Source organism: Conger conger, chromosome 2, assembly GCF_963514075.1.
Source record: "Conger conger chromosome 2, fConCon1.1, whole genome shotgun sequence".
Taxonomy (NCBI): domain Eukaryota; kingdom Metazoa; phylum Chordata; class Actinopteri; order Anguilliformes; family Congridae; genus Conger; species Conger conger.
Window position 1 is genome coordinate 61,224,891 of NC_083761.1, and position 25,170 is coordinate 61,250,060.

Here is a 25,170-nt window from a genome sequence, read left to right on the forward strand (position 1 = left end):
TTGATAATCATTGCCTAGAAAAAAAAAAAAAGAAGACGCTGGAAGGTAATTTATTTCTGCAGCGGTGCAGCTCCAGTAACTCCGTGGTTTGATTCACATTGACACAGCCCTTTCAGCGCGTGTCAGAACCCCGTGTATGGGTTCCAGGGCACATTGCTGTTAGTCGGTACACCGTGTACAGAGATGGACTCCTCCCTGTTATTACCGCACGTGAGAAGGGGGAGGGAGGGGGGGTCTGGCATTTCAATGAGGTCAGTGTGGTTGTCTGGCTCTGTCAAGGGTCATGTGTGTTAATCTGAGGAACAATAGTTGGTAGTATTAACAACACCAAGGTGAGATATACAGTGAGGTCCAGAATTATTGGCACCCATGTTGAAGATAACTCAAAATATATAAAAGAAAATTGTATATATATGAATAATATCTATGCAAAATAAATGAGGACATAATTGAAACCCAGCTACTCTCATGAAACATTATAGAAGAGGAGTATAATTATTCTTGCAATGACGGTGCGCAAAGAACTGAATACAGGGATGCCAGACATTTTTACACCTTTTTGGGAAATAACATTATTACTCGTTAAAAACAAAAGTTGAACAATTATATTAGTGTAAAAATATGTACCATTTTTGAGCCTGCAGTATAGCTCATGAATGGTGTTATTTATTTTACAATATACTGTATAGTCTTTGTTTATGTCATCTTTATCATGGTTTCCTCTAATGGTGGACCTGACTGTATTTATTACACTCTGGGACATTGACCGTGTCATGGATGGCTTGCTGTAGCTAAAAGTGTTCTGAGTTCAGTTTATCATCTCTCCATTTTTTGTGTTCAAGGTTCCAGGCGACTTGAGCCAGACTTCTGATGACCCCAGTTTATCGGATTTCGAGACGTAAGTCTCTTCCCTCTGTAACACCTGAGCTGTGGGAGGGCTGGAGATGTTGTCAGGCATCCATCTTAGCTCTCTGTGAAAGTGTGCCTGGCCAACAGTCAGATGGCTTAGATGATCCATTAGCTTCTAATAGATGCATGTGAAAATTGAAGCGGAATGAAATCTCCACCTTCTGTGTTATATGGAGGTCATCGTGTTATAGGGATAGATGCCTTTTCTTTGTATTCCATCTGTTGTGTGCCTCTTTGTTTATTGCAGTAATTGGTGGTTTTCATGTACAAGGATAAATGTAATCACCATTATGTCTTTGGGCATTAATGCAAATGTTGACTCTATCTGATGACTTCATTCTGTTCTCTGGATGTTTGTACATTTGGCAATATGCCATTCTGCAGCACACACTGCTGATCCCTGCAGCATTAACTTAATTCTTGCCATGTTATATCATGCAAGTGTCTAATGTGTGCAAATTAATTCCGTCCATCGCAGGAATTCCAGATAGTGTTTACATTGTCACGTCGGCCATCTTTTTGTGCTCCATTCGGAATGAATAAAGTACTTAACTTCACTGAGGAGCAGATATGAAGTCAGAACGTGATTGACAGTTTAATGAATTATGAAGTGGAATGACAGACATGATCTCTTGAGTTTTCTTCTTTTTCAATCACCGAATGAAACCCTGTGCAGTGCTGGTTCAGTGTATGTAATGTTAAAAAGTTGCCTTTTGTTGACTGAAGCACGATGCATGTTGACCATGTTGTGTGGTTGTTCAGGGCTCACCGCGCCCTCATCAACGTGTGGATCCCCTCCGTCTTCCTCCGGGGCCGGGCGGCTAATGCCTACCACGTTTACCAGGTAGGACAGCTTCATCCCTCTGTCACTGTATGCTTTTCCTTCTTTTTCTAATGTACGATTGTCCTGCTTTGTAACATGCCTTTATTTTGGAGAACCTTTGGTTAAAAGGGTTCAAGGGACAGAGAATTTCGGTAATGTGCACCGATACAAAGCTTCCAGCGAGCCGTAATGGTTCACAAATTTTTGATTACTGTAATATGCCTCATTTACTTTGAGAGTACTCTCCACAGAACATTGGCTAAGATAATTTAATTTAAATTATGCTGATATAATTTGATTTGGTTTGAAAATGTTTTACTTACAAGGAATGCCATCAGGTGGGTCTAAACCCATCCGCACATGTCCTATTTGTGCAATAAATTGCAGATGATGGATTCACTCGTGGGTTTATGGGTTTGATGGTTCACTTTTATTATCCGCTTCTTTAGATCGGCAGATGAAGCTGAAGCGACTGTAATCGGAAGTTACATTTTCCTTTTGCTATTTGTAGTCTAGCTTGTTCAGCCTTGGCATTTTGGCAACGTTTTGCCCCGCAGATGAACCTTTAATGATCTACGCATGTAATGGCACCATATGAAAGCGCTTTATTGTTACTAGAGGACGTGATTCATGGTGTTTGCCTGCCTCCCGTAGTTTTACATTTAAAGGTCATATTGTGATTCTTCTTTGCCTTCGATTTCCTGCCCGTGATGGATCGCTCGGGGCAGAGAGTCCCGTTCCGTACCCAGGGCCTCAAGGTCTTGGCACAGAAGGTGAAAAGATAGTGAAAAGATACGAAGACAAGAAGTACAGGCTGGGAAAGTACCAAGATCCCTCTCCTCCCTGCATTTGGGTCACATTAACTCCTCTTTATTCCGATTCTTAAGCACTGCCATCTATTCCACTCAAGAAAGTACCGGAACATAATGCATCATGTTGCGCGCCGGATTGAAACGGTGAAGAAAAACACAGCTCCCCCGGCTGCCAGTACGAATTTCCTTCCCATAGGTTGCAGGAGATTATCAGGGAAGCAAATCGCTGCCATTGTCTTCTCTGTCTTCGCGTTTCTCCAAAGCCGATTGGCTCGGGCGTTTACGGCGCGCTGTGAGATAAGGCTGGGGTTCGGCCTCCCGCTGGAGAGACCCGATTGATCTTCGTTATCGTCACCGCCGCTGTTTTGTTTTGCGCAGAAGTGCCGCATTTCTTTTCTCGGCTGTCATCAGTTGCATAATGAGAAAATGTAATGGCGCTGAGACTTAATCGCTCCGTTCCTGCACAGCCTTAGCAAAACACTATGTAATCAAAAATGAATCAATGGCAGTAAAAATCGTTATTCCTGTTCGAGACGGCATGTTACGTACGTATGATTTTTACGACGTTATGTATGAAATCAACCCTATAGCATAGGTCTCTTTATTATTCCTTGTTGGAGGTTTAACCCACATGTGAGTGTTCCATATCGACATGTGTTGGTAAAAAGCAGACCCTCAAAATGTAAATTCAGTTAATTTGCTGCAGTACTTGTCCAGTGTAAACCGTGGCCTGTGTTTCAGCTGCAGCGGGGTAGTTTAAATATCACGATCACTCAAGGCCTCTAGACAGGGCCATCCCCACCAGAGACTCTTCTCAGTCAATATGCCAACAAAGTCAGTCAGGTCATTGGCTGCATTCAGTTACACCGTCCTTTTCAGTCTCCTTCCCTAACTCAGTTCAGCATCCTTGCAGTGTTCTGACTGAAGGAGGAGTGTTACTGCACTTTCTCTCTGACTGAAGGAGGAGTGTTACTGCACTTTCACTCTGACTGAAGGAGGAGTGTTACTGCACTTTCACTCTGACTGAAGGAGGAGTGTTACTGCACTTTCACTCTGCGAAGGAGGAGTGTTACTGCACTTTCACTCTATGAAGGAGGAGTGTCACTGCACTTTCTACTTTCTCTCTGACTGAAGGAGTGTTACTGCACTTTCTCTCTGACTGAAGGAGGAGTGTTACTGCACTTTCTCTCTGACTGAAGGAGGAGTGTTACGGCACTTTCTCTCGGTGAAGGAGGAGTGTTACTGTACTTTCTCTCTGACTGAAGGAGGAGTGTTACTGCACTTTCTCTCTGACTGAAGGAGGAGTGTTACTGCACTTTCTCTCTGTGAAGGGGGAGTGTTACTGCACTTTCTCTCTGACTGAAGGAGGAGTGTTACTGCACTTTCTCTCTGACTGAAGGAGGAGTGTTACTGCACTTTCACAATTTTCATGCATTTTTACTGCAAGTAGGAAATGTGCGACACCGTTTTTCTTTGAAATTATTACCTCGTATTTTTGTGAAATTTTAGAAGCTGCAACCCTGACTGCTCGAAATCCGTCACAATCTCAGTGTATTTAAGTGATCAGATAGTTTTACTTTGATATGATACAAACTCTTGCCTCCCATATCTCCTCCATTGAGGCTCAGAGAGTGCACTGATTCAGTGTTATCATTGTGTCTCTCACCCAGCATGGGATCATTATGTGGGACACTGAGTCTCCCCAGCATGCAGGCAGCTCTTTATACATATTATTTTTTTGGGTCGTATAATCATTTGAATGATATGACCTAGCTGAAATGACTCCATCCCCTGTAATTCTACCACAATTGAATGCCTGTAGTCATGAGGTTATAATGAGTTCAGGAATGGTACATCGGTTCAGCAAGTAAAGATGTGCGAAACAAAGCTTGTGCTTTAAGATCGATGTGAATTTCACTCCAGCCGGTTCAGGAAAGACCGCAATGACATTCCGTTATCAAAACCTGCTATCAGTTTTGTTTTTAAAGTTTTTGTATTGGGTGTCTTCAACAGCAGTTGTAACTTTATCCCTCTGATATGTGTTCACGTGGAAAACTATGTTTGATAATGTAAGAAGTGCAAACAAATAGTCTGATTGAGCAGTGTGACACCAGGAGCAACACACTGATGTGGAGAGCTGATGGAATGACCCGGGGTAAGAAAGGGAGAGGCTGCAGCTATGGCATGCTTCATTGAGTCAGACATCCAGGATACAATGGGTAACCTACCTTCATATTATCACAGATGAATTCCAAAAGTCACATGAAAGGCACACAATCAGATTGAATATGAAAAAAATGCGATTGAAAGATCTCAAGGTTTAAGCCATGCGTGAGTGAAACCATGAAGAATGGCCTGGGCCAACTGAATGTGCAGCATGCTGTAAGGAGAAAATGGCGCTTTTACATCCGATGTGAGCGCATTCAAATAATTAATGAATCCAATTAAACCTGAACAAGCAGCATAGCATATCATTTACAACACAAAAATATAGAATTCAGTAATCCCTCGTGTCATCCAAGAATAGTTTACACAGTGCTCTTAATTAGCGGTGCTACAGTCTACTGTGACTGATTCAAGAGAATTTTTTTTTTTTATAGATGTTCTTAATCATCTTGAATATATTGGTCTTAATTTAATAGTCTTCAAATGTACTATGTTTAAATTACACCATTTTCAGTGTTCGCCAACACTTGCCTTTGAAATGTGCTTTCTTTATAATCACATTGGCATTGTAAAGTTCTGTTGTCAGATGCACACACACCTGGGACCTTGGAGCTCATTTCTGAAGTGTTACGCATTGATGGTCTCCATAATTGTTTCAAATGAGGCCTCTTTAGTAGTGCACAGCTGCCAATAAGACTTTTTTAGATGGTCTCAAAGGATCATTTCTTTGGCAGATGCCCTTATCCGATTTACAGCGCATTTAGCAGTAAGAAAAACTAACGTCAGATAAACAAGTATAGTATTATCCATACCGAGACATGTGAGAGTGCTCTTAAGCAGTTAAAACTGCAGAAAGCTAATGTAACGCCAGTCCTGATGAATAGTGCTGCATAAAAAAAAGTTTATTTCAACTGGCAGATTAGGGCAGGTTTCAGTTGCATGAACACCGGTGCCAGGGGGTGTATCTTGAGAAGCTGATGCAAGGTGCCTCATCTCACCACCAGGGGGCCAAGGCTGGGAGTGAGCCCTGTCTTAAAGAGGGGCATCAGGAAGGGGTGAGCATCACAACCGGGGACCGAAGGGCCAAGCCGTTGTGTAGGGGACAAATAAGGCTGCAAGTGGAGTAGTGTGGTTAAGGGCTTAGTGTGGTACCAGGTGTTGGAAGTGTGTGCGAGCTGTGATTGTCTGTGAGAAGAGGGACACGAGAGGGCTTGCTTAAGCGGGACAGAAAAGCCAGTAGAGCTGTGGAGTCCTGGATGTGTTTTAGCATTCAGATGGTATTAGCAAGGGTGCCAGGCAAAAGGCAGTTGCTGTAGGCCAGGTTGGTCAACACCAGAGTGTCGACCAGTAACTATAAGGAGCCAATGGCAGGACCCAGGCAGGGTCTCCATATCAGACTTACTGTCAAAGTAGTATAAAGACATAAAGCCAATGTATAAACGTAATTCATTTCACTCGGTTTGGAGTCTGCGTTTCAATGCTCGCTAGCGACCCCCCACTGTTCGTTCGGGCACCATCAAAACCCCATATCAATGGCCTTCCTCCGACTCCACTGTGTGCTTGTTTCGGAGAACTACGGATGTCTACAGTCTCCCAAATCGGCAGTGGGGTTCACACATGAAGGCAGCTGCGTTTGCACATAATTGGACATTACTAATTAGGGTGGGAATTGGACATAATCAGCCCCAAGTTTGGAGAAAAAAAGAAAAAAAAAAGACTCCTTGTGTAGTTGGCTGTTGGAAATGCTGTGGAGTTGACTGGTGTTTGGCTTGATAGAATGCTGGGGAAATGTTCGTGTTGTGTATGGATCTAATTTATATTCTGTCCAGGCAGAGAAGGACCAATGAACAGAATTCAGACTCCTCATCTTAAAGTGCAACACGGATTTTCAAGGTTTGGGTGTCTGAAGTAGTGGTCTTCTCCTGCAGTCCAATGTATCTGTGGTGAGCTGAGTACTTCCTCCAGCTTTCTTCCTGCCCAGCTATTGCAGTAAATATGGTATGGCCCAGATAGTTGGATGGAAAACATTGTTTCTGTATGGAACAGAGAAATGGGGTCATAATTTCACAGTGAAGAACGGAATGGCAGCCTTTTTGAAATGGTGATTTTAATTTACTGGGCTTGTTTGTTTTGAGGACTTAGCAGACTGTCAGAGATTCCTCTGACACTGTTGATGGCAGCACTGCAATTGACATTATAAATATCAGACTGAATTAGTGTCACAAAAAGATAATGACCGGAAGTGGTGGCATGTCTCCCATTGATCTGATGCACCAGTATACACTGCTTTTTTGTTTCCCTAAGTAAACACTGCATATAAACAGGCTGCCCCCCACACCCTGCATCCCGCATAAAAAAAAATAAATACAAAAATGTGTGAGCCTCATTATATCGTCATGGTTTTCTCAGAGTGAGTTCTTCCCTTTGATCTGCAAAATCAGCTGAGCCAATTGCTCTCTACCAAGGTCTGCCCAGCAATTTCTCATGAGATGTAAATAGCTGAGAAATTGCTGCAATGTTTCAAAACATGCATGCAGTCATCTGAACCTGCATATTGGTCAGTTTTATTCTTCCAGTACATGCACCATGGTTTATCACCCTCAGCTGGCTTTGCGTCACGTCAAAAACAAGTGCAAGTGCGTCAAAGCTTTAAACTCGGTCTAAATGCTTGTGTGTGGGTGGGACTATTGTTTTTTCATTGCCCGAGGGATCTTCTTTGCAATATTAAGATATGTGCATTTTAAGTGACATCCATTAAAGTGTTATTCTCATAAACATCCTAATTTACAGGAAGCTGTGGTTGGTCGTATCTTATTTGATATTTTTGTGGTGATTATCCAATTCCCCAGAGAGAACTGTAGCATTATCTTGTCCTTGTTCTCTTGTGGTTTGATAATATCTTGATATTGTCTTTTATTTCAGCCTCTTGCTTATTTCAGAGTCCTTGCTGTTTCTCTTCTGAGCAAATGTAGACATATGCAACATTTTTGCTGGTGTGTATTTTATATACTGCATATTTATATACATGCTTATTACTGTATGTGAGAATTGTAGAAGTATTGTTCTGGCACTTTTCTTTTGTTCTTTTGTTATTCCACGGTCTTGCTTCTCTTCACACGTCATTCAAAACCAGCCTTATACAGCACTCTCAATGTTGTAAGGTGTCAAAATTGTATATCTCTGCAAGATTGTGGATGTATAATTCATTGTTTTGAGCATTATTGGATGCATTAATGAATGAACAGGGCTTGAAGCAGTTGAAAAAGTGGCTTGTCAGAAGCCTCCTGCTCGTCGGCTGACCGGTGCAGCCCTTCCAGCGTTCCCTTCCTGATGCTGTGTGTTTTATGACACTGCTATTTCCATCCCTAGCTTTACCCTGTCGAATCTACAGTATGTGTTTTCTGCCTAGGGCCTTTCTTGGTCAAAAACCCTCAGTGTCTCTGAATTGGACACATGCATCCTTTCTTTCTGACATTTAAACCTAGAATTTGTCATGTTTTTTTTTTTTTTTTCATTTTTGAGCAGAAGAAGGACAGTTCTTTACAATGCTCTTCAGTATTGGTATGGTGGTAAATTGGGAGTCAGCCACAAAGGCGAGTTGTCTGAGTCAGAAATCCAACAGTTTTTGAAGGGGGTCTAAAATTATGAAGAGCAATGGACAGTCATGGACTTTTCGAAATTGCAAAAAGAATGCAATGTTGAAAAAAATTACAAGATAAAGAAAAATAAACAAAAAGTTGAATGTTCCCTCACTAGGTCAGGAGATAATTTTCTGAGCTTGCAGTTCTCTCAATTTGTAATACATTTAAATGTCTTTATAGACTAAACTTTGATCCTGTTTGGGTTGAAATGACTTGATATAAATGTTCCAATGACTGGACTGAACATAATGGCTCTGTTTGAGTTATTGTTGACAGGGCTGAACATGACAGCCGGGCATGACTTTATGGAGTTGGACAGAGCTGTACATGAGAACTAGGCGTGACTCATTATGGAGCTGGATAAGGTTGAACATGAGAACTAGGCGTGACACGTTATGGAGCTGGATAAGGTTGAACATGAGAACTAGGCGTGACACGTTATGGAGTTGGACAGGGCTGAATAGGAGAACTAGGCGTGACATGTTATGGAGCTGGACAGGGCTGAACATGAGAACTAGGCGTGACACATTATGGAGTTGGACAGGGCTGAACATGAGAACTAGGCGTGACTCATTATGGAGCTGGATAAGGTTGAACATGAGAACTAGACGTGACACATTATGGAGTTGGACAGGGCTGAACATGAGAACTAGGCGTGACGCGTTATGGTGCTGGACAGGGCTGAACATGAGAACTAGGCGTGACACATTATAGAGTTGGACAGGGCTGAACATGAGAGCTGTGTGAGACTCGTTATGGAGTTGGACAGGGCTGAACATGAGAACTAGGCGTGACACGTTATGGAGTTGGATGGTTTCTCATTCATCCCCATTGTCATGGCTCTGAAGCTCATGGTCAATTTATTTGGGAGAGTGGGAACTTTTTCTGGTAAAGCACCCCTGCATGTGGGGACTACAGAGATCAGTATGTTGACCGTAGATCAGTATATAGGCTTGCCACAATGGTGGCACACATACACAGTTGTCATCATGATTTCACTAGTTTCATGCACAAGTCTCTGAAAGTAAATCTGCATTCAAATGGAGCAAAATAAAGCTAAGGGGAGCACAGGGGAATGTGGTGGAACAGTGTGTGCACCAGAAAAATTATCCCACATTCGGGCGAAATATTTTTGTAGCTGTGAAGCATTCATGGTACAGCAACTGTCACAGTAAACTGGCTTCCGTGTGTGGATTTACTTTGCTTACAGGCCCATGGTTTATAGCCTAACTCTGAGATGTGAAGCATGACGAGGCAATATCTTCCATTTAATTGACAAATAAACATTTCACTTTTTAGTGCCCTCCTTGGCAGCCTGCACACTTAATGGATCCTTTTGCTCCCCCCAAACTCATCCAATTTCTGTGTTTTTGAATTCCTGAGGGTCCTCCTAACAGCCACCAGCCATTAGTACCCTCTTCCACAAGTCGGCAGGACTCATGTTCCGGTTCTGTCGGAGGTTTTTGAAGTTGCTGTACTTTCAATTTCATGCTCCAGGCAGATAAAAGGCTGGGTCAATTACTAAAGACTACAAGACCTACAAACTTCCATGATTCTACAAAGTCTCTTTTAGAAAGACCTGTACATGTCTCACACACATTTGGGGTGGTAAAGATGATCTGCTTTCCCTCATCTAATACATTAGCAGCCAATAGCTGTGGTATTGGACACAGGACGAGCACCATTCCCAGTGTTAATGAACTCCACTTGAAGGTCAGAAGCATTGCTGTGTTGCTGCTTTTCCCTGTGTGTCCATATATTATTACGGGGTTTCTGCCATTCATTTTTTAATATCTTCTTTTTTGTTTTTGTTATGTTTCGTATAATTATTTTGGCTCTTGTTTTTATCGCAAGACTTCCTTGACTTAGTACATTAAATATAAATTATAAATAAAATATGAAACCCCCCCCCCCCCCCCCCCCCCCAACCAACAAAATCCCTCCCCCAAAACGAGGGTATAAATATAGCCCCGTTATGCAGGACGGTGTTTTGGTCTCTGAAGTTTTGGTGTGGCAGGCCTGCTGAGCCTGAGGAATCCCCTGCAATGAGCAGCGTCCTGCTGAGCCAGCCACTTTCAGCAGCACACCCGAGACTCCCTCATATTTATTTATTTATCTGTAGATTTTCCTTTCCTCGTCACGGTAATGTATTCGGTGCTTTTTTAAAATGTATTTCCCGCCTGAGCTTCCTGACACCGGGGACACACTGTACAGTGTTGGCTGGTTCCTCACTCATTCCAGCCACGTTGAGCGGTGGCCTATGGAAGGTAGTGTGCAGTGATGGCGACCCATTCAAGGAGCTTGACGTCAGTGCTCAAGTTTCCAAGGTTAAAAAATCGAGCACTGTCCCTTAATAAGGTAGCACGCATCACTGGATAATGCGGTGTTGAATTTCTGTTATTTTTGTTTTTATTTCTCTAAAACATTTTTCAAGATATGCCAAGATGTCTCCAAAGTAGAGGTCATGTCGCATACGAAGGAAATCTTAGGACGGATTGTTCTCCAATAGCTGTTCCCCCTGAAAGAAAATAAGCCTCAATTTAAGTTGAACAATCTGCCGATTCGGAACGATTGCTGGGGAAATGCATATCACCCTGGTGTGCACAGGCGCAGGAAGGGATGCTGTTGCAAACGGCAGCTGAAAGGGCTGCTCCCTGCTTCCTCCAGGGAGCCCTGCTCTCCTCCTGGGCATGAGAGATGAGCGTGATGATGGGCAATCAGGGCCTCACTCCCCTCTCGCCCTTGGGCTCCACTCTCTGCAGCTCCCTTTGCCTCTTTCACACGATTGTATCATGCACCCTCCGCCGTTTCACCAGCAAGCCTGTGGTGCTCCACTTTCCGCTTTGAGTCAGCACATTCTCGCTCCCTCGTTAGGTGTGCTGCTAGTGGCCACGAGGCATTGGTCTCTCTGAGAACTCCCCGAGAAAAAGACAGGCCACCAGCACAAACAGATGGGCTGAACACGGATAGGACAAGGGAAGGACTAGGGTCCAAAGTTTCTTCCCACTGTGGCCGATAACTTTGTGCCAGTGGAGTGATTTGTCATGTGTCTGGGATAATGGGGAGCCATGTGTTGTATATTTTCCTGTCAACAGTTTAATTAAAACCACAGGGAGCGGGCTGTGTGGCATCTTTTGTTGTGAAGTCGGAGCATTTCCACAAAGATAGGAAAACTTTCGCTTTGTAATGGCAGTAAAATGATATTAGTCTGACAGTAGTGGCTGTCTAAAAATGTGATATTGTAACTTTGACATTTATGTCTTTCTAAACTGGGCTTGTCTGATTCTTGCAAACTGTATGGAGGCCTCCTTTGGGAACTCAGCTGAATATTTAGGTTTTCAATGGCATGGAAGTGTAAAGGACTTGACAAGACTACTGATCGAATTCTTTTTTTCTGTACCTTTCTGAGAGTAGAGTCCTTAATAACAGTTGCCTTTGACATATTGTACTGTAAGTATGCTTCAAAAACTGACTCTTCACCGTGGATGTGTTGGGCTATGATGGGGATGTGATGAAACCTGCTCACAGCCTACTGTATTTTCCCAGTTGAGCCCAAAAATGTTAAAGAAACACTTTTTCTTAGATGGTGTAATTACTGTAAGCTGTATAGCAACTCATTCTTTGTCCTGTAATAAAATAAACTACATAAAAACTTGCCATTTTCACTGTAAAACAACGCTTTTAGTATTCAGTCCTTTGCAAGGACTGTATTTAGGTTTTGTTGTTATTCATTAGGTTGGTATTAATTTGATTTGGTCCTGTGCCTCCCTAAGTATATTTTTCTAAGTCTCATGAAAATGTGTGATGCTCTCAAATCACTTGTAGGTCATGGTGCCCAAGGAGAATGCTTTAACCTGTGTACCAGCACAGTGTGAATGTTTACAAAGGCACTTAATCTTGGTTCTAGACACAGACATGCAGATAATTGCATCTTTATTTGTAGCACTTGCGCCTTAATGGGAAAAGTATCAGACTGATTTAAAGCCGTGCTGTGGCCAAACTCTGCAGGATCAGCAAGGATGTTTTGTCTCTCCACGCTGAGAACACTGCATTGAATTATACTACATGCCTGGATAAGACAAGCTCATTTTTTATTGATTTTACATGACCCATAGGTGCTGTAAATACTGACGGCTTTTTTATGGTTTTTCTGTTGTGATTTTTGTGGTCATGCACTGTGCAGTCATAGACTGGAAATATACCGCTGAAAATGTTTGTTTAATCTCAGTCTCCAGGGTGACATACGAGGGGGATTTGGATGGAGATAAATACTCCCTAAAGCATTACCGGTACTGAGTAGGCTTGTTTAAAATGACCGTGTCATAGACTATCATTGTCTTTAGGTCTGGGTGATCCAGCTTATTTAGGTCTGATGTTTTTCTGCGAAATTCATCTGAGAAAATGTCACTGTCTGTTCAGTTCACCTCTTTTGTATTGTAATCAGGTGTCCAAGAAGTGTCTTCAGTTCTGGAGATTATTTATGAACATCGGTATGTGCAGTGTTGGTTCCCTTTTAGGCTTGATTTGTGTACACTGAACAACCTGCAGTGCCAAGCTTCCGCAACAAATTAACATAAGTCAGCCATATATTACAGTTGCTATTAGAATTTATGTTGTTCCATAATTTCCACATCTGCAGTAAATTAACGAGAACTTCATTAGCAGCATTGCTGTATGAGTTGTAGTTCTTCATTCAACAATTTAACGGCATTGGTACAGGTACCATTGGGAAATGAAAACCTTTCAACACGTTTTCACATCCAGTCGTGCTGCGGCCTATTTATACTCAGTGGCCCACGCTACTCTTTCCCCTCAAGGAATATGGTCCATGCTTATTCTAAATTACCTCCGAGCACCCGGAGTCCTTCAGTGCCTCTGTTCCCTGATCTCCTGTCGTGTCACACTGGCAGGCTGATCAGAATGACTGCAGCGTCCCTCAAGTCCTGTAATGAGCCCCTTACTACAGCTAAGATAATAATCACCTCATTCCCCAGTTCTGGCACTTAAAGCGCCAAAGAATAACGCAATTCATTAGGCCATCTGCCCAGGCCTTGAAGTGTACGATTTGCTTGTACTATACCATTTCTCTCCCTTATACACACTCGACCTAATTTTATTACCCGCCAATAAAAATCTCCTGGCTGCGGCCCACCGAGCCCACTTACACTAGATTTGACTAGCGTTTCAATTTGTTACTTTGGCCACAGAGGCAGTCTGGGTAATTGGTCAGAACAGTTTAAATGTAGCAGAAATGTATTACAGTGTCGCTCTTCAAGCCTTGGAGCCACGGCGATCAATACTCATCAGACCCAAAGGTCACACCGTACGTACGTTAGCGCCATTTCCCTGCTCCTGTCCATTTCCCATGCGTCTGATGAGGAAGGAGGGAGCTGAGCATAACAGAGACAGATAGTTATCTTAGTGGAGCTGCTTCAATGTTCTTCTCTTTTATTCTCTTTTCTCCCTGCATGCCTGATTTAGACTGGGTTTATAGTGGCATTGACAATAAGCTCGGCGCCTAACATTAATCAGCTTCCCCGTCTCTCAACTAGTTGGCCCATCACAGTGCGGTGACAGCGCGGAAAGTTTCTTTGAGCAACGTCGAAACTATCGTCTTTAATGTTCGCCAGCTCGGTAAAAGACCGGTTCAGTTTAGTTCATGCATTAAACCCAGCAATGTAAGCATCTGCAATTGGTAGCATACCTAAAGATTTTAACACACTTTAAGATTTTTTAAAGGAGCTTAACTAGCATGATGTTAAGTAAAACCGAATTAGCCCAAATCTGTTGAAAATGTAACGGTCCTCCATGTTTCATATGGTAACTGCATGACAAGGAACCTGAAAGGAGCTCAGAGAAGATTTGGAGGATCAGAGGAGAAAGAGATGGGTATGAAGGAGACGCGATCAGTCATCGATGGGCATCCTACTCTGTTTCCTGTCTTTTTCCATCCCTTGCTCCCACCCGTCTCCAGCAGCTGTGTCCTGCTCTCTGAATTACATGCGGGTGGCAGATGCTGCCATTGAACATTCCTAATGGCAGATTTCCTCCTCTCCTTACTGCTCTCTCCTTCCCTTCCCTCTGTAATTTTCCAAATGGATTCTATTTTCTGCCTAATTTAGCAAATTTTCTGTCCTGATGTCACTGAAGGGGAGGGGGGGGGGTGTCATGTGAGTGGTTGGCTAACTCAGCGCCACTCTGCTTTAATGCGTTTTCCCCATGAATCCTCTGAAGATCATTTACTGTAAGATTGAGATAACTGTCTGAACCAGAGACTAAGATAGCACATTGTCTTTGGTGGTACAACCATCTCTAAGGGTCTTGTTTTTCTTTTTTTTTTTTTTGTTAAATTTCCTTTGGTAAAAGTAGCGCTGTCATCCCTTTCCAAGATTTGAGTATACTCAGGATATATTTATGTGGGTTGTGTTAGGACCGTGGTACATGGCTTTGTAGTGTTCGCCTTGATTCCTCGAGCTGTAGCGCTGGGGCCTCGGCTGCCGACAGGATCTGCCTGCGGCGGTGTCTGTCCCCAGCCTATGAGAAAGCAGACGTGTCATCACTCCTGTCCTGTCCTGTCTCTTCCTCAGGCCTCCACTCACCTGCACGGAGCAGAGGAAGCTGTGAAACGAGTCTCTCTGGGAATGTTTCCGGGCCTAAAGAATCCTGACGGTTGTCGGACATGTCACTTTGATGCCAGGCGCGTCGTCTTGATTTCGGAAGGAGACTTTCGTTGAAAATTATGCGTCAACCTACTCATGGCGTGGTGCGTTGAAGGGTGTCCTGAGAGTCCTCGGGTTTTCGTCTAAACTGCGTGAATGTTGCCTAAACCCGGCGTCTCACAGCGCTGCCGTCTAAAGTAGCAGGTTGTTAGTAATAGAGAGGTACCCAGGTGAGAATGGCACTCAGACAGTCGGAGACAGTGGCGCGTTGAAGCCGCTTGATTGTCAAGAGCGGGATGAGTGCCGCAGTTCTCAGGGTAAAAGTTCCAGGAGAGAAAGTTCTACGTCTGTGCAGGAATGTGACCTGTCACACTCACTGAAACTTTCCCAATTACCGTTAGTACTGAACTAAAAACTCATGTCGCGTGTGGAAGGTACTGTTTATGCGTGAGTCTAGAGTTTAGATGAAGTATGCTTTGGGCAGCAGTCATGTTCGCTTCCAGTGCTATCTTAAGACATATTGCTCACAAACAAGGTAGCAACACTTGCGTTGGGTACGTGTCATCTTGCGAAGCCAGCAAGCGTTGTCGGTGGTCTGTAACAGAGGGCTCACACGGAGCATATGAGTGAGATGAGTGAGTGATAAGTCATTAGCAGAGCAGCTGGCTGCGACAGCTGTCCACTTAGACGGCTACTGATTATTGGTCTTAAAAGAAAGCATAGGGTAATGCTATGATACCACCATTTTCTGTGCTTGGAACGCAGAAAATTACTGTTGCCTTTTCCGTTGAAGCAGTTACTCTGCTTCCCGCCGCTCTCCTGTACTTTCTCAGCGGAAGGCTGCTCACTGAACAGAATAGCGTCTTCATTTGAAATGTATTACATGGAGCATTCGCTCCCAGATTCGCCTGTCTGTAATCTTGGGGTGGGGGGGGGGGCGATAAAACATCTGAGTTTCAGGGAGTGACAGTGTAATAACGCCTCTCGTGATGGTGTGGCGAGCGTTAAAAACACACGCTGCGGAATAACAATGAGGTCTGAGAGTAAAGCGGTGTCGCGCTCAAACCAGCTGCAGGCAGAAAACGGTTTGAAGTGGATCTGGTTTTGGCTCTGATTAGATCAGTTTTTTTTGCATTTTCTTGTTTTCACAGTGAATTTGCACAGCAGGGTATGGATTTCAAATTTAAATTTAAAGAAGAAAAGAATACACAGTTGCTTAATAGCGTTGCAGATTAAAGGCTTTTTTGGAATTTATGGGTGACGGGACCGCATATTGATTTGTAAAGATGTTTTATCAGATGAGAGAAAACCAGTTTGAAAGAAGATTAGAGTGTTATATATGGGCATATATGGTATACATCTATTGATAAGGCTGTTCTGTTTATATCTTGTTATGTTTAGGTTTTGCCAGATATGCTGTAATCTTTTCTGGCTACAGCAATGTAAATTGTATCGTAAGTGCAAAGAAAGAAATTGTCATGATCACAGTGCACTGATGGTAAAACACAGTAGTTCACAATATGCCCATTTCATTGTGCTGAAATATTACTAATATCCTTTTTGTGATTCACAAGCTGTCGTTTACATCCAGAAAAAATATAGAACGGCAGATTTCTGTTAATATGGCTGCAGCCAATGGCTTGTCCAACATGAGGAGCTGAATTTTTAATAAATGTAAATATGAATATGATAGAGTTTGTGGCTGAGGATTCTGGTGATGGCAGAGGAGTCAGTTACTGCCCTCTTTGTGCATTCAGTGTGCTCAGTGGCACACATGAACGGGTACTATAGCTCAGGTTCGAAAATACAGGGCTGGGAGCTTTTTTGCTGGAACCCATGACAGCTGGGATGTTAGCCTACAACCAATGATTAATCGCTCCCCTGCATTTTCATGGATCATTGCAACAGGCCCCTGCAGTGCCATCACAGCCTCCATGTTGGGAAACAGTGCCAAAATTACGCCACACAAACATGTTGCACTCACACCAATCTGCAGCAGAAGATAGGGTTATTCCATCAACCTAATATCACCCTTAATGTGCACTCCAAAGCACATTGTCTCTGATCCTATAGTATCTCCTTCAGTCCCTGGGCTCTGGAGAGCTTTGGGGGTGAATTAAGAACATACGCTCAGGAGTGAAGTGAACTGGAGGACATCTGTAGGTGCTTTAAGGGAATGATACTGAGGGTTCAAAAATAATATTGCAATTGATTTTTTTTCTTTTGAAATGTGTTTTTAGCAATGATTCAACAGTCATTCTATATGTAAAACTTTTTGATTGATATTTCCCAAAGACCAATCCGTTTTTAATTAAGTGGATGAACAAATGCAAACCACAGGAGACATTAACAAGCTTAATTGCTGTATTATAATATTCATTGATAATAGGTGCTGAATCAACATTTACCCTTAATTTTGACTTTCAAATAAAGGAAGCATTACAACTTTTTAACACAAACTCCATTTTGCAAGTTGACTAGTGATTGCCACATTCGGCAAGTTGCATTTGTAAAATCTTTCTTTTAATTGTTCGTCCCCCAGAAAATTATGTGCTGTGCATTGTGCTTGTCCCTTGGCAAAGCTCAGCACACATTACATTGACAGGCACCCCTATAACCTCATCAGGAGGGACACTGATTGGCTGTTTCCTGTTGGGAGGTAACGACGAGGGCTCTGTTGGATTCCTCTCTGAGATGGAAACCGTGTGACCACAGCTTTTACCACAGCCGGGGTCCTACAATTAAATAACCTGCTGCATTTCCTCTCTCCTGGGAGAGAGGAGTAGCCCAGGCTCTTCACCTTTCATTGCCGAGCTCTGAATTACAGCGTCCCAGCGAGGCACACAGCGCTCTGGGGACCTTTCACAAGTGCACTTCTAAACACCTCTTTGTTTTTCTCTTTCTTTTCCTATTCAGGAAAAGGTTTTAATGAGCTGCTGTTGCTCAGTGTGATGTGTAATATTGACAAATTGCAGTATCGGGCATGGGAGACAACCGTGGTGATATCACGCTTGGCAGACTGCTGTCTGCAGCATAGGTGTCTATGTTAGGGTTGACAGATATCCAGTAATACAGTATACCATGGTATATAAAACATCTAAACTTTTTTAGAGTGCATGTATCAATAAGCATTCCTTTACACAATGTCTGACATTGGCATTGTGATGCGCAATGTTACAAGTGACCGTATTGACTTGCTGAATTGTTGCATTCAATCAATCAATCAGTCAATCAAACTTTATTTATAAAGCACATTTCCTACAGCGGGTGCAACCCAATGTGCTGTACATAAAAGACGGAAAAAAAACTGGGTGATTGAAACATTTAAGACCAGAGGACAGAAATAAAATCATGATAAATATTTATTGATATCAAGGGTACCCTGTATTTTGACATTTTGTCCTGGTTTCCTCAAGGATGTCAATGTCCTGCAGTTGAATTAAATGATAAAATGATACATTTAAAAGCCATGTTAAAAAAACACGTAACGTAAAAATAAAATCTATTTCATATCAGTCATTCTCCAAAGTTGCACTGAGCATCTGGTACCCCACTCACTCATTGTCATTCAGGAAGTTTCTATGGGAACAGTGCTACATCATATCTCCAAGATGCAATTTGCACCAGTCGAGGAATCCGATATTGATATTGCTAGCTAGCTATAGGGATTTTCATATTGGCGCTACAGAGAGATAAAGAGCTGGATATAGTCTATGCCAGTCAGACCTGGTCAAATACGTAATTGAATTATGGATTTTTTTATTTTTTTTATGTGGTCGATTGATCTTGCATGGTGCAATTGAGCCAACCAAGAGGACCTGAATGTGGGGTCTTCACTTTTAGTATTTAGTATTTCAAAGGTTCCGATACACCAGACAAGCTCTGTAAAGCATAGAAAAGTATTTGAAGCCAAAACAATTATGTATTTGATCCTGGCCTGATGACAGGCAATGTATAAAGGGAGTAGTACATTTCTCAGTTTTCCACAGAGGGGGATGATTTGTGATCTGACATGTCGCCAGTGATTCTCGCCATTAAACTGTCATGCCGGAATAAAGAAGTACATACGTTTAATGTAAACTTAAGCATCTGTAGATGCAGGTGAAAAAAACAGCATTTACCACACTGGGCAACACAGCCTCAAGATACAGGATAGTATACAGCTGCCTGTAGCAGCAAATCATTTCTGAAAGTATCGGTAGTTTGTGATGACGGGTCAGCTTTCCAATGGCTGGTATAGGGAACACTGGGGTTTGTGCAAAATTCTCTTCACTTTGCTCCAAAAACAGCTTGTGCAGCGCGCGACGAGGCCCGGCAGCGGCGTGTTAATCTGTCCGCTAACAAGCGGAGACTGTCGCAGCCCCGTGGCCAGGCGGGAGGTGGACCGGACTCATTAACGGGCCGCGTCTTATCTGCGCTGTAGTAGCGGTACCGCTGGTTCTGACGGACGCCCGTGGCGGCTGGTGTTAATCTGGAGACATTATCAAGTCAACGCCACAGGAGCCACTTATCAGTGTCAGAGTCTTTGTTCTCCCAGCAGATTGAATCATACATGAGCGTTGTGAGACAGGTGCTGCCTTACTGCCGGGAGGGACAGAGGTACTTAGATATCCTCACACATACGCACACTCACACACTCACACACACACATACACACACACGCACACACACACACACTTTCTCTTTCATACTGAAGCGATCACACCGTTTTGCACTGACACCGCGCTCGAGGCTTAGGAAGAAGTTATTATTTATTAATTTCTGGCTGATCTCGTTTGCATTTATTTGCATTTCATTTGAATTTGGTGTAGCTCACTGCCGACCGTGGGTTTCAGCAGTCGCACGACTGATATTACCATGAATATTTTCAGCGCTCTGATATCAGCATGAATATTTAATCTCAATATGGAATTGCGACTTTATTGCGTTGGGCCGATATTGGAATGCGGCGGCGGACTGTGTTCCTGAAATGATTCGGGGCGGCCCGCTTCAGAGGGTTCTAGCGTGTTCTGGAATATTGTTGTGGGTGCGTGCGTTCCGCTCCAGTGGGCGGAGCCCGTGGCGGAGCGTGATGTCACCTCCGCTGCTCGTGCCCAGTCGGACGGCAGGTGTCATCACTTCATATTCCAGACACAGTGCTTCCTCTGCCTTACTGTCCTCGCCAGGCCATCTGCTCGGAGGAACAGGGTTAAAAACACAGACGGCAGAAGTTGGGGCCTAGCCCTGCTGCCCACAGCATCTTTTCCTTCATGTTTTTGGCAGTCTGCTTGAAAAATCCGGATTAAAATATTGTCTTTCCATGTGCCTGAAATGCAAATGGTGCCTACGGTGTAGGACAATTGAAACAGATGGTCTTTTTTTGGGGGGTGGGGGGGAATCCGCATAGTCAGGGAATCTGAAAAGGCCTGCAGACAAACCTGGAACAGACCTAGGATACGATTTACAGTGACATATGGAAAAAAAAATTTGAACTGGTTCATACATCACTCCTTTCCCTCAGAAAACAATCGTGCCCTTTGGCGTTTAGATTCTTTTTATTCCCTTGCTTATCTTTCCCGTCTTAATTTCCCTTTGGCTATATGTCAAATCCTGTCATGTGTTCAGGGCATTCCAATACAAATATCTGTTAAATGGAAACATCACCTTCAGGTGTCTGTTGTACGCTGCCCTCACCATCTCTCACCTCTCGCTGAAGTGACAAGCAGAGCCGCAGCGCAATTCAGAATAACCAAACGGATAGGTGTGTGTTCAGTGTGTGTGCGTATATATAGTACGTTTGCTCTTCAAGAACTTAATTTGCTGTAAAGTTGAGTTATTCCACCTATAGCACCACCCATACACCAGTCCAGGGTCTGTGTATTAATATAAATACATATGAATAATAATACAATAAATAATATATCTTATTTGCTGCCTGTGTTTAGCATTTGGATACTTAAAGTATGTGTACCAGAGTGCATTATTCCCAGATTGAACCCTTGAAGGTGCTGTTGTGGGCGTCATTCTTGGATAGATTGCATATTCCTCTGGTCATGACCTAATTAAAAGAATATTTTTTTCCTCTGAAATGTTGCTCTCCAAGGATGTTTTAATGAGCAGTATCATACACTCAGACAGCTGACTGCTCGCCCTGACATGGACACGAATGCTAATTTAAGACACAGCTGCTGTTCGTATGCAAAGCTGCTATCTCCAAACTGAACTCTCACCTCTCGCCGCGCTCTTTGGTCTGAAGGCTGATATCTGTGTTTTACGTCTGCCTTGCTTTGGCAGTGCACTGGCAATTAGGGACGTGCCGCTTGTGTGTATGACCTTCAGGACTTGTTTTTCAATTTGTTTAGTCTTCATCTGTGCGGCCGCACTTATTGGTGCAATTATGCAGTTTCCGAACTTCAGGCTGAATATTTACAAGACTCTTTACTCCTTTCTTTCTTTCCCCCCATTCCTTTTGTGAGTTCTTCCCGTTATTTTCGCCGCAGACGACTGCAGTCTGTAGTGGCTGTAATTAGCCAGGTAATCTGAACAAACTGTGTAATTAGTATGAAAGTTATAAGAAAACCAATTTAGAACACTCCTTATAGCTTTCTGCACAATGGAAGGTAGGATTGACTCGACTGCACAGATAATGGTGTTTCTGTCATAACCTAAATATAAAGGCTATGGAACTTCCCAGAACAGACCAGAAAATATTTCACTTTATTTTTCAGAAGTGTAAGATGGCTGCACATTTGCATTTCAACAGGCATTCATCAGCTGCTCTAATTTTATTTTAGGTTTTGTGAATTCTGCCTTCCAATCACTAGGATAGCTTAACATGACTCTTGTCAAGTTTCTATAACAGGAGCGAGTAGTTTCTCCAAAAACTCATAATGTCTTCCCACAATGTCCCATTTGCCTCTTTTTGTGTTTTCATCTCTTCCAAGTTATGGTCGGTTGTCGTCTTTGTCCTGTTGTGTCTTGATGCGTCTTGATGTGGTCTGTGCATCCAAGTTTCACTTCCTCTACACTTTTCTGTAACAGTCAATTAATAATGTATCTGTGCTTATTACATAAGTTCCCAAAGAACTTTGAATGCCTACAAGGACACCTGGAGGGTAACGGCTGGAAATCAGCTTGACAGGCCTTCGTCACACAGAATTTTAAGCACCAGCAGGCTGGCCCAGAGAGAAGTCAGACGTGTCCATGTTTCATCACAGTGTATGGCGTGTGTGAAAGCATTACTTGTCAGACATGTAGTCAGAGAGGAGTGCATTCTGTAGCTCAAATAAGTAAGAGAATACCCTTTCCAAAAGGCTTTTTGAGTATTTGACCCACAGCAGGTTTGTAGATTGGATTTTGAAGCTTTCAACTCGACACTTCCAGCTTTTTGACATTACAGGTACCTGGAAGCCAGTGATAGACAAGTATATTGCACAGAAAAAATCTTAAAGCCATTTTTATATAAAGCTTTAAATTTGCTTCCCGGCTCAGCACAAAAAGCAGAAATGTGTTCTTAGTCTGCTATCGGAAATTCTGCCGAAATCAATTCATTACATAATATAGGCTATTTAAAGTAAAGAAAATCAATAATGAGATGTCTTGGATGAGTTATTTTCTGGCGCTCTCCTCAGTGAATCAGAGCGGGCTGTGCGGTCACATGCTCACTCTGGAGCTCGGGGAGAATGACGGCGATGTGGAGGCCGCGGTCGGTGGCGTGTGTTTCCACGGCTGCTTTGTGTATCACCCTCCTCGTACGTCCAAGTGTTCTTGGCTCCGGTGTCGGCCCTGGTGGAACGGAGGCGGTCAGCCTGTTGGAGCTCCATGTGAGTCCCAACCAGCGTGCGCGGTAAATAAATGTGAGCCGTGGCCCTGAGTCATCCCAAGAAGCGCTCCCTGGTCTCTCTGATGGACGGGCCCTCCGGCCGCTTGGTGCTGTGGTGTTTGTAGTTTGCCGGGGCCTCTCTCCAGAGTTGCTGATTGGCTCCGCTCAGGCATGTTGTGACTGAGCTTTGGGACTCACGGGTTGAGCAGACTTGTTAAGTCTTCCCTTATGGGCATAGTGTGTGGGAGCAGCAGAGTTTCCCTGGGGTTTTAGCAGCCAGGCGAGGCTCTGGGAAGGCATTATGCATGGACGTACACCATGTACATGCTTTTATGCTTCTCTCCCCCGGGTGAGTCCTGCTTGACTTGATGTGGAGAGGCAGAGGGGCCGCCATCCCCCATGGGGCTAGCCTGCAGTCTGGGGCTCTCCCAGTGGACTCAGGGGCAGTCTGCTTCTCTTCTGAGTCTCTGTGTGTCTTCTCCCATCGCCCTCTCTGCCATTATAAAAACATGGTATCTACCAAACAAACGCCTTCGGCATTTTAATAAAGTACTAACTTTCTGTTAAACTTGTGATATCAGTGTCATGCCAAGTGTTGGCGCATTATGTTTTTAAGAACCATACAAAGCCCCCTCTTTGCTGAGTGGGAAATGCAGTGGCGCTTTCAGAGTGGTTCGTGTACAGGGGATATGCAATATGTATAAAAATAAACCGAATGTTCATTATTTTAGTATTTTTTCAGACGATTAGAGCTGTTCTGATTTATGTTAATGCAAATGCCATTTCATGTGGAAAGGCAAGTGTAGGATTTGTTCAGGACTTGAAATCGTCAAGGACAAAGAAATAATTAATTTGCAATTACTGATGAGGGGGAAGCAATTGCTCCTTAGAAGATCTGTTTCCATAAATATGCATGGTAATGGAGAAGTGGAAATTGAATTAGGATGCTTATCTTCCTAATGTTTTTCATCTTTTCCTTACATTTGCTGGGAAGTATGAAATCCATCGCATTAGGTTTTCTTTCAGTAGCCATGCTGAAAAGCCCCTGTATGATCTTTATATATTGACACACAAGTATCCAGAGGATCATTCTGTAAAAAAATCAACCAGGGGTGAGGGGTGACCACTCAACTTTGAGCAACATTGCTCAAACTTTGTGTAAATGTTCCTTATATATTCACTACAGAACATGCAAAACATTTGCCTCATTGGGTTTGCCGTTGTAGAGATAATGGCTTTTAAAAATTTGGGGGGGGGCGCCCAAAAAGTCGTGTACAGAGTTTTGGCTTTGTACTCAAACGTGTTTTATCTATACAGGTTGTTTGGATTAAATAATACATTTCAATAACACTCATGGTCATGGAAGTAATTTCAATGCCTGTTCTTTGAGAGTTACATTTGTTATTGCAGGCATATTTCTTTTTATTTTCTAACTGATTTATTTTAAGTTCACAAACAGAAATTCTGCCTTTCTGTTTATTTCTCATACACACCGTAATACTCATCCCGGTTTTGCCTTTTGTAGGTTATTTGTGCTGTGCTGTGGTCTTTCGTGTTTTTCACATAGGGGTTAATATTCTACAGATCCTTCCTATATAGCTTCCTTTATATCCCTTTAACTTATTGTGCAAACAAATCCCTGCCGAATTAGTGTACATTTATTGTTATATATTTCAATAGCTTGGCGCCGATGAGAGGGATTACCATGAAAGTGTCTTGCAGGCAGAAAGCAGAGCTTATGTCTTTGTCATAAGATTGTCTTGCAATAGGCCAGTTGAGAAAAGAGAGCAGTCTTGACTTGGGTAAAGTAATAATACGCATGTATTGCAGTCCATTACATAATGAAGTTGAAAACTGTAATCTTAGTATAGCAGTTTTGTGTGTGTGCATGCATTATGTGTGTATTATATGTCGTCTTCCCCTATATAGAAATTACAGAATAAATACTTGTAAATGTAATGCAAATGGGTCTGTTGTTTTGAAAGCTCAATATGGTAATTTTGCTCAGTGTTTAACTAAATGGGTTGTTCCCTTTCTCTGTATAATGCTAAAGTACTGCACCTCAGATCTTTCTATTGGTTTTCATTTCATCTTGGCTTCACCTGGTTGAGCAGCTGAGAAAAACGGAGTGTTGTCTAGATATAAATCCTCTCGGTGCCGTGGACCTTCGTGGTGTTGTTATTGTTCAGCTGTATATTCTGGGAGGGAAACAATAAGAAAATTACTATTGGCATGTAACAATGCTAACAAATGGCATTATTGTTTTTTCCGACCCTTGCTTATTTTTTTGGAAAGTTAGAGCAATCGATTTCCCAAACACTTGAAAACGCTTTCCTGAATTCTTGGGTGAAGGGCAAAA

At 42.9% G+C, this 25,170-nt stretch overlaps 1 protein-coding gene across 1 annotated transcript in view; it reads left to right on the top strand.

The window, feature by feature from the left end:
- The window catches only part of snx29 (sorting nexin 29), a 130,508-nt gene that overhangs the window by 77,352 nt on the left and 27,986 nt on the right, over nt 1-25,170 (top strand). The window contains exons 17-18 of the mRNA XM_061231657.1: nt 843-898; nt 1,672-1,753. Coding sequence (XP_061087641.1) covers nt 843-898; nt 1,672-1,753 — 138 coding nt within the window. The remainder of the gene's footprint in view (nt 1-842; nt 899-1,671; nt 1,754-25,170) is intronic.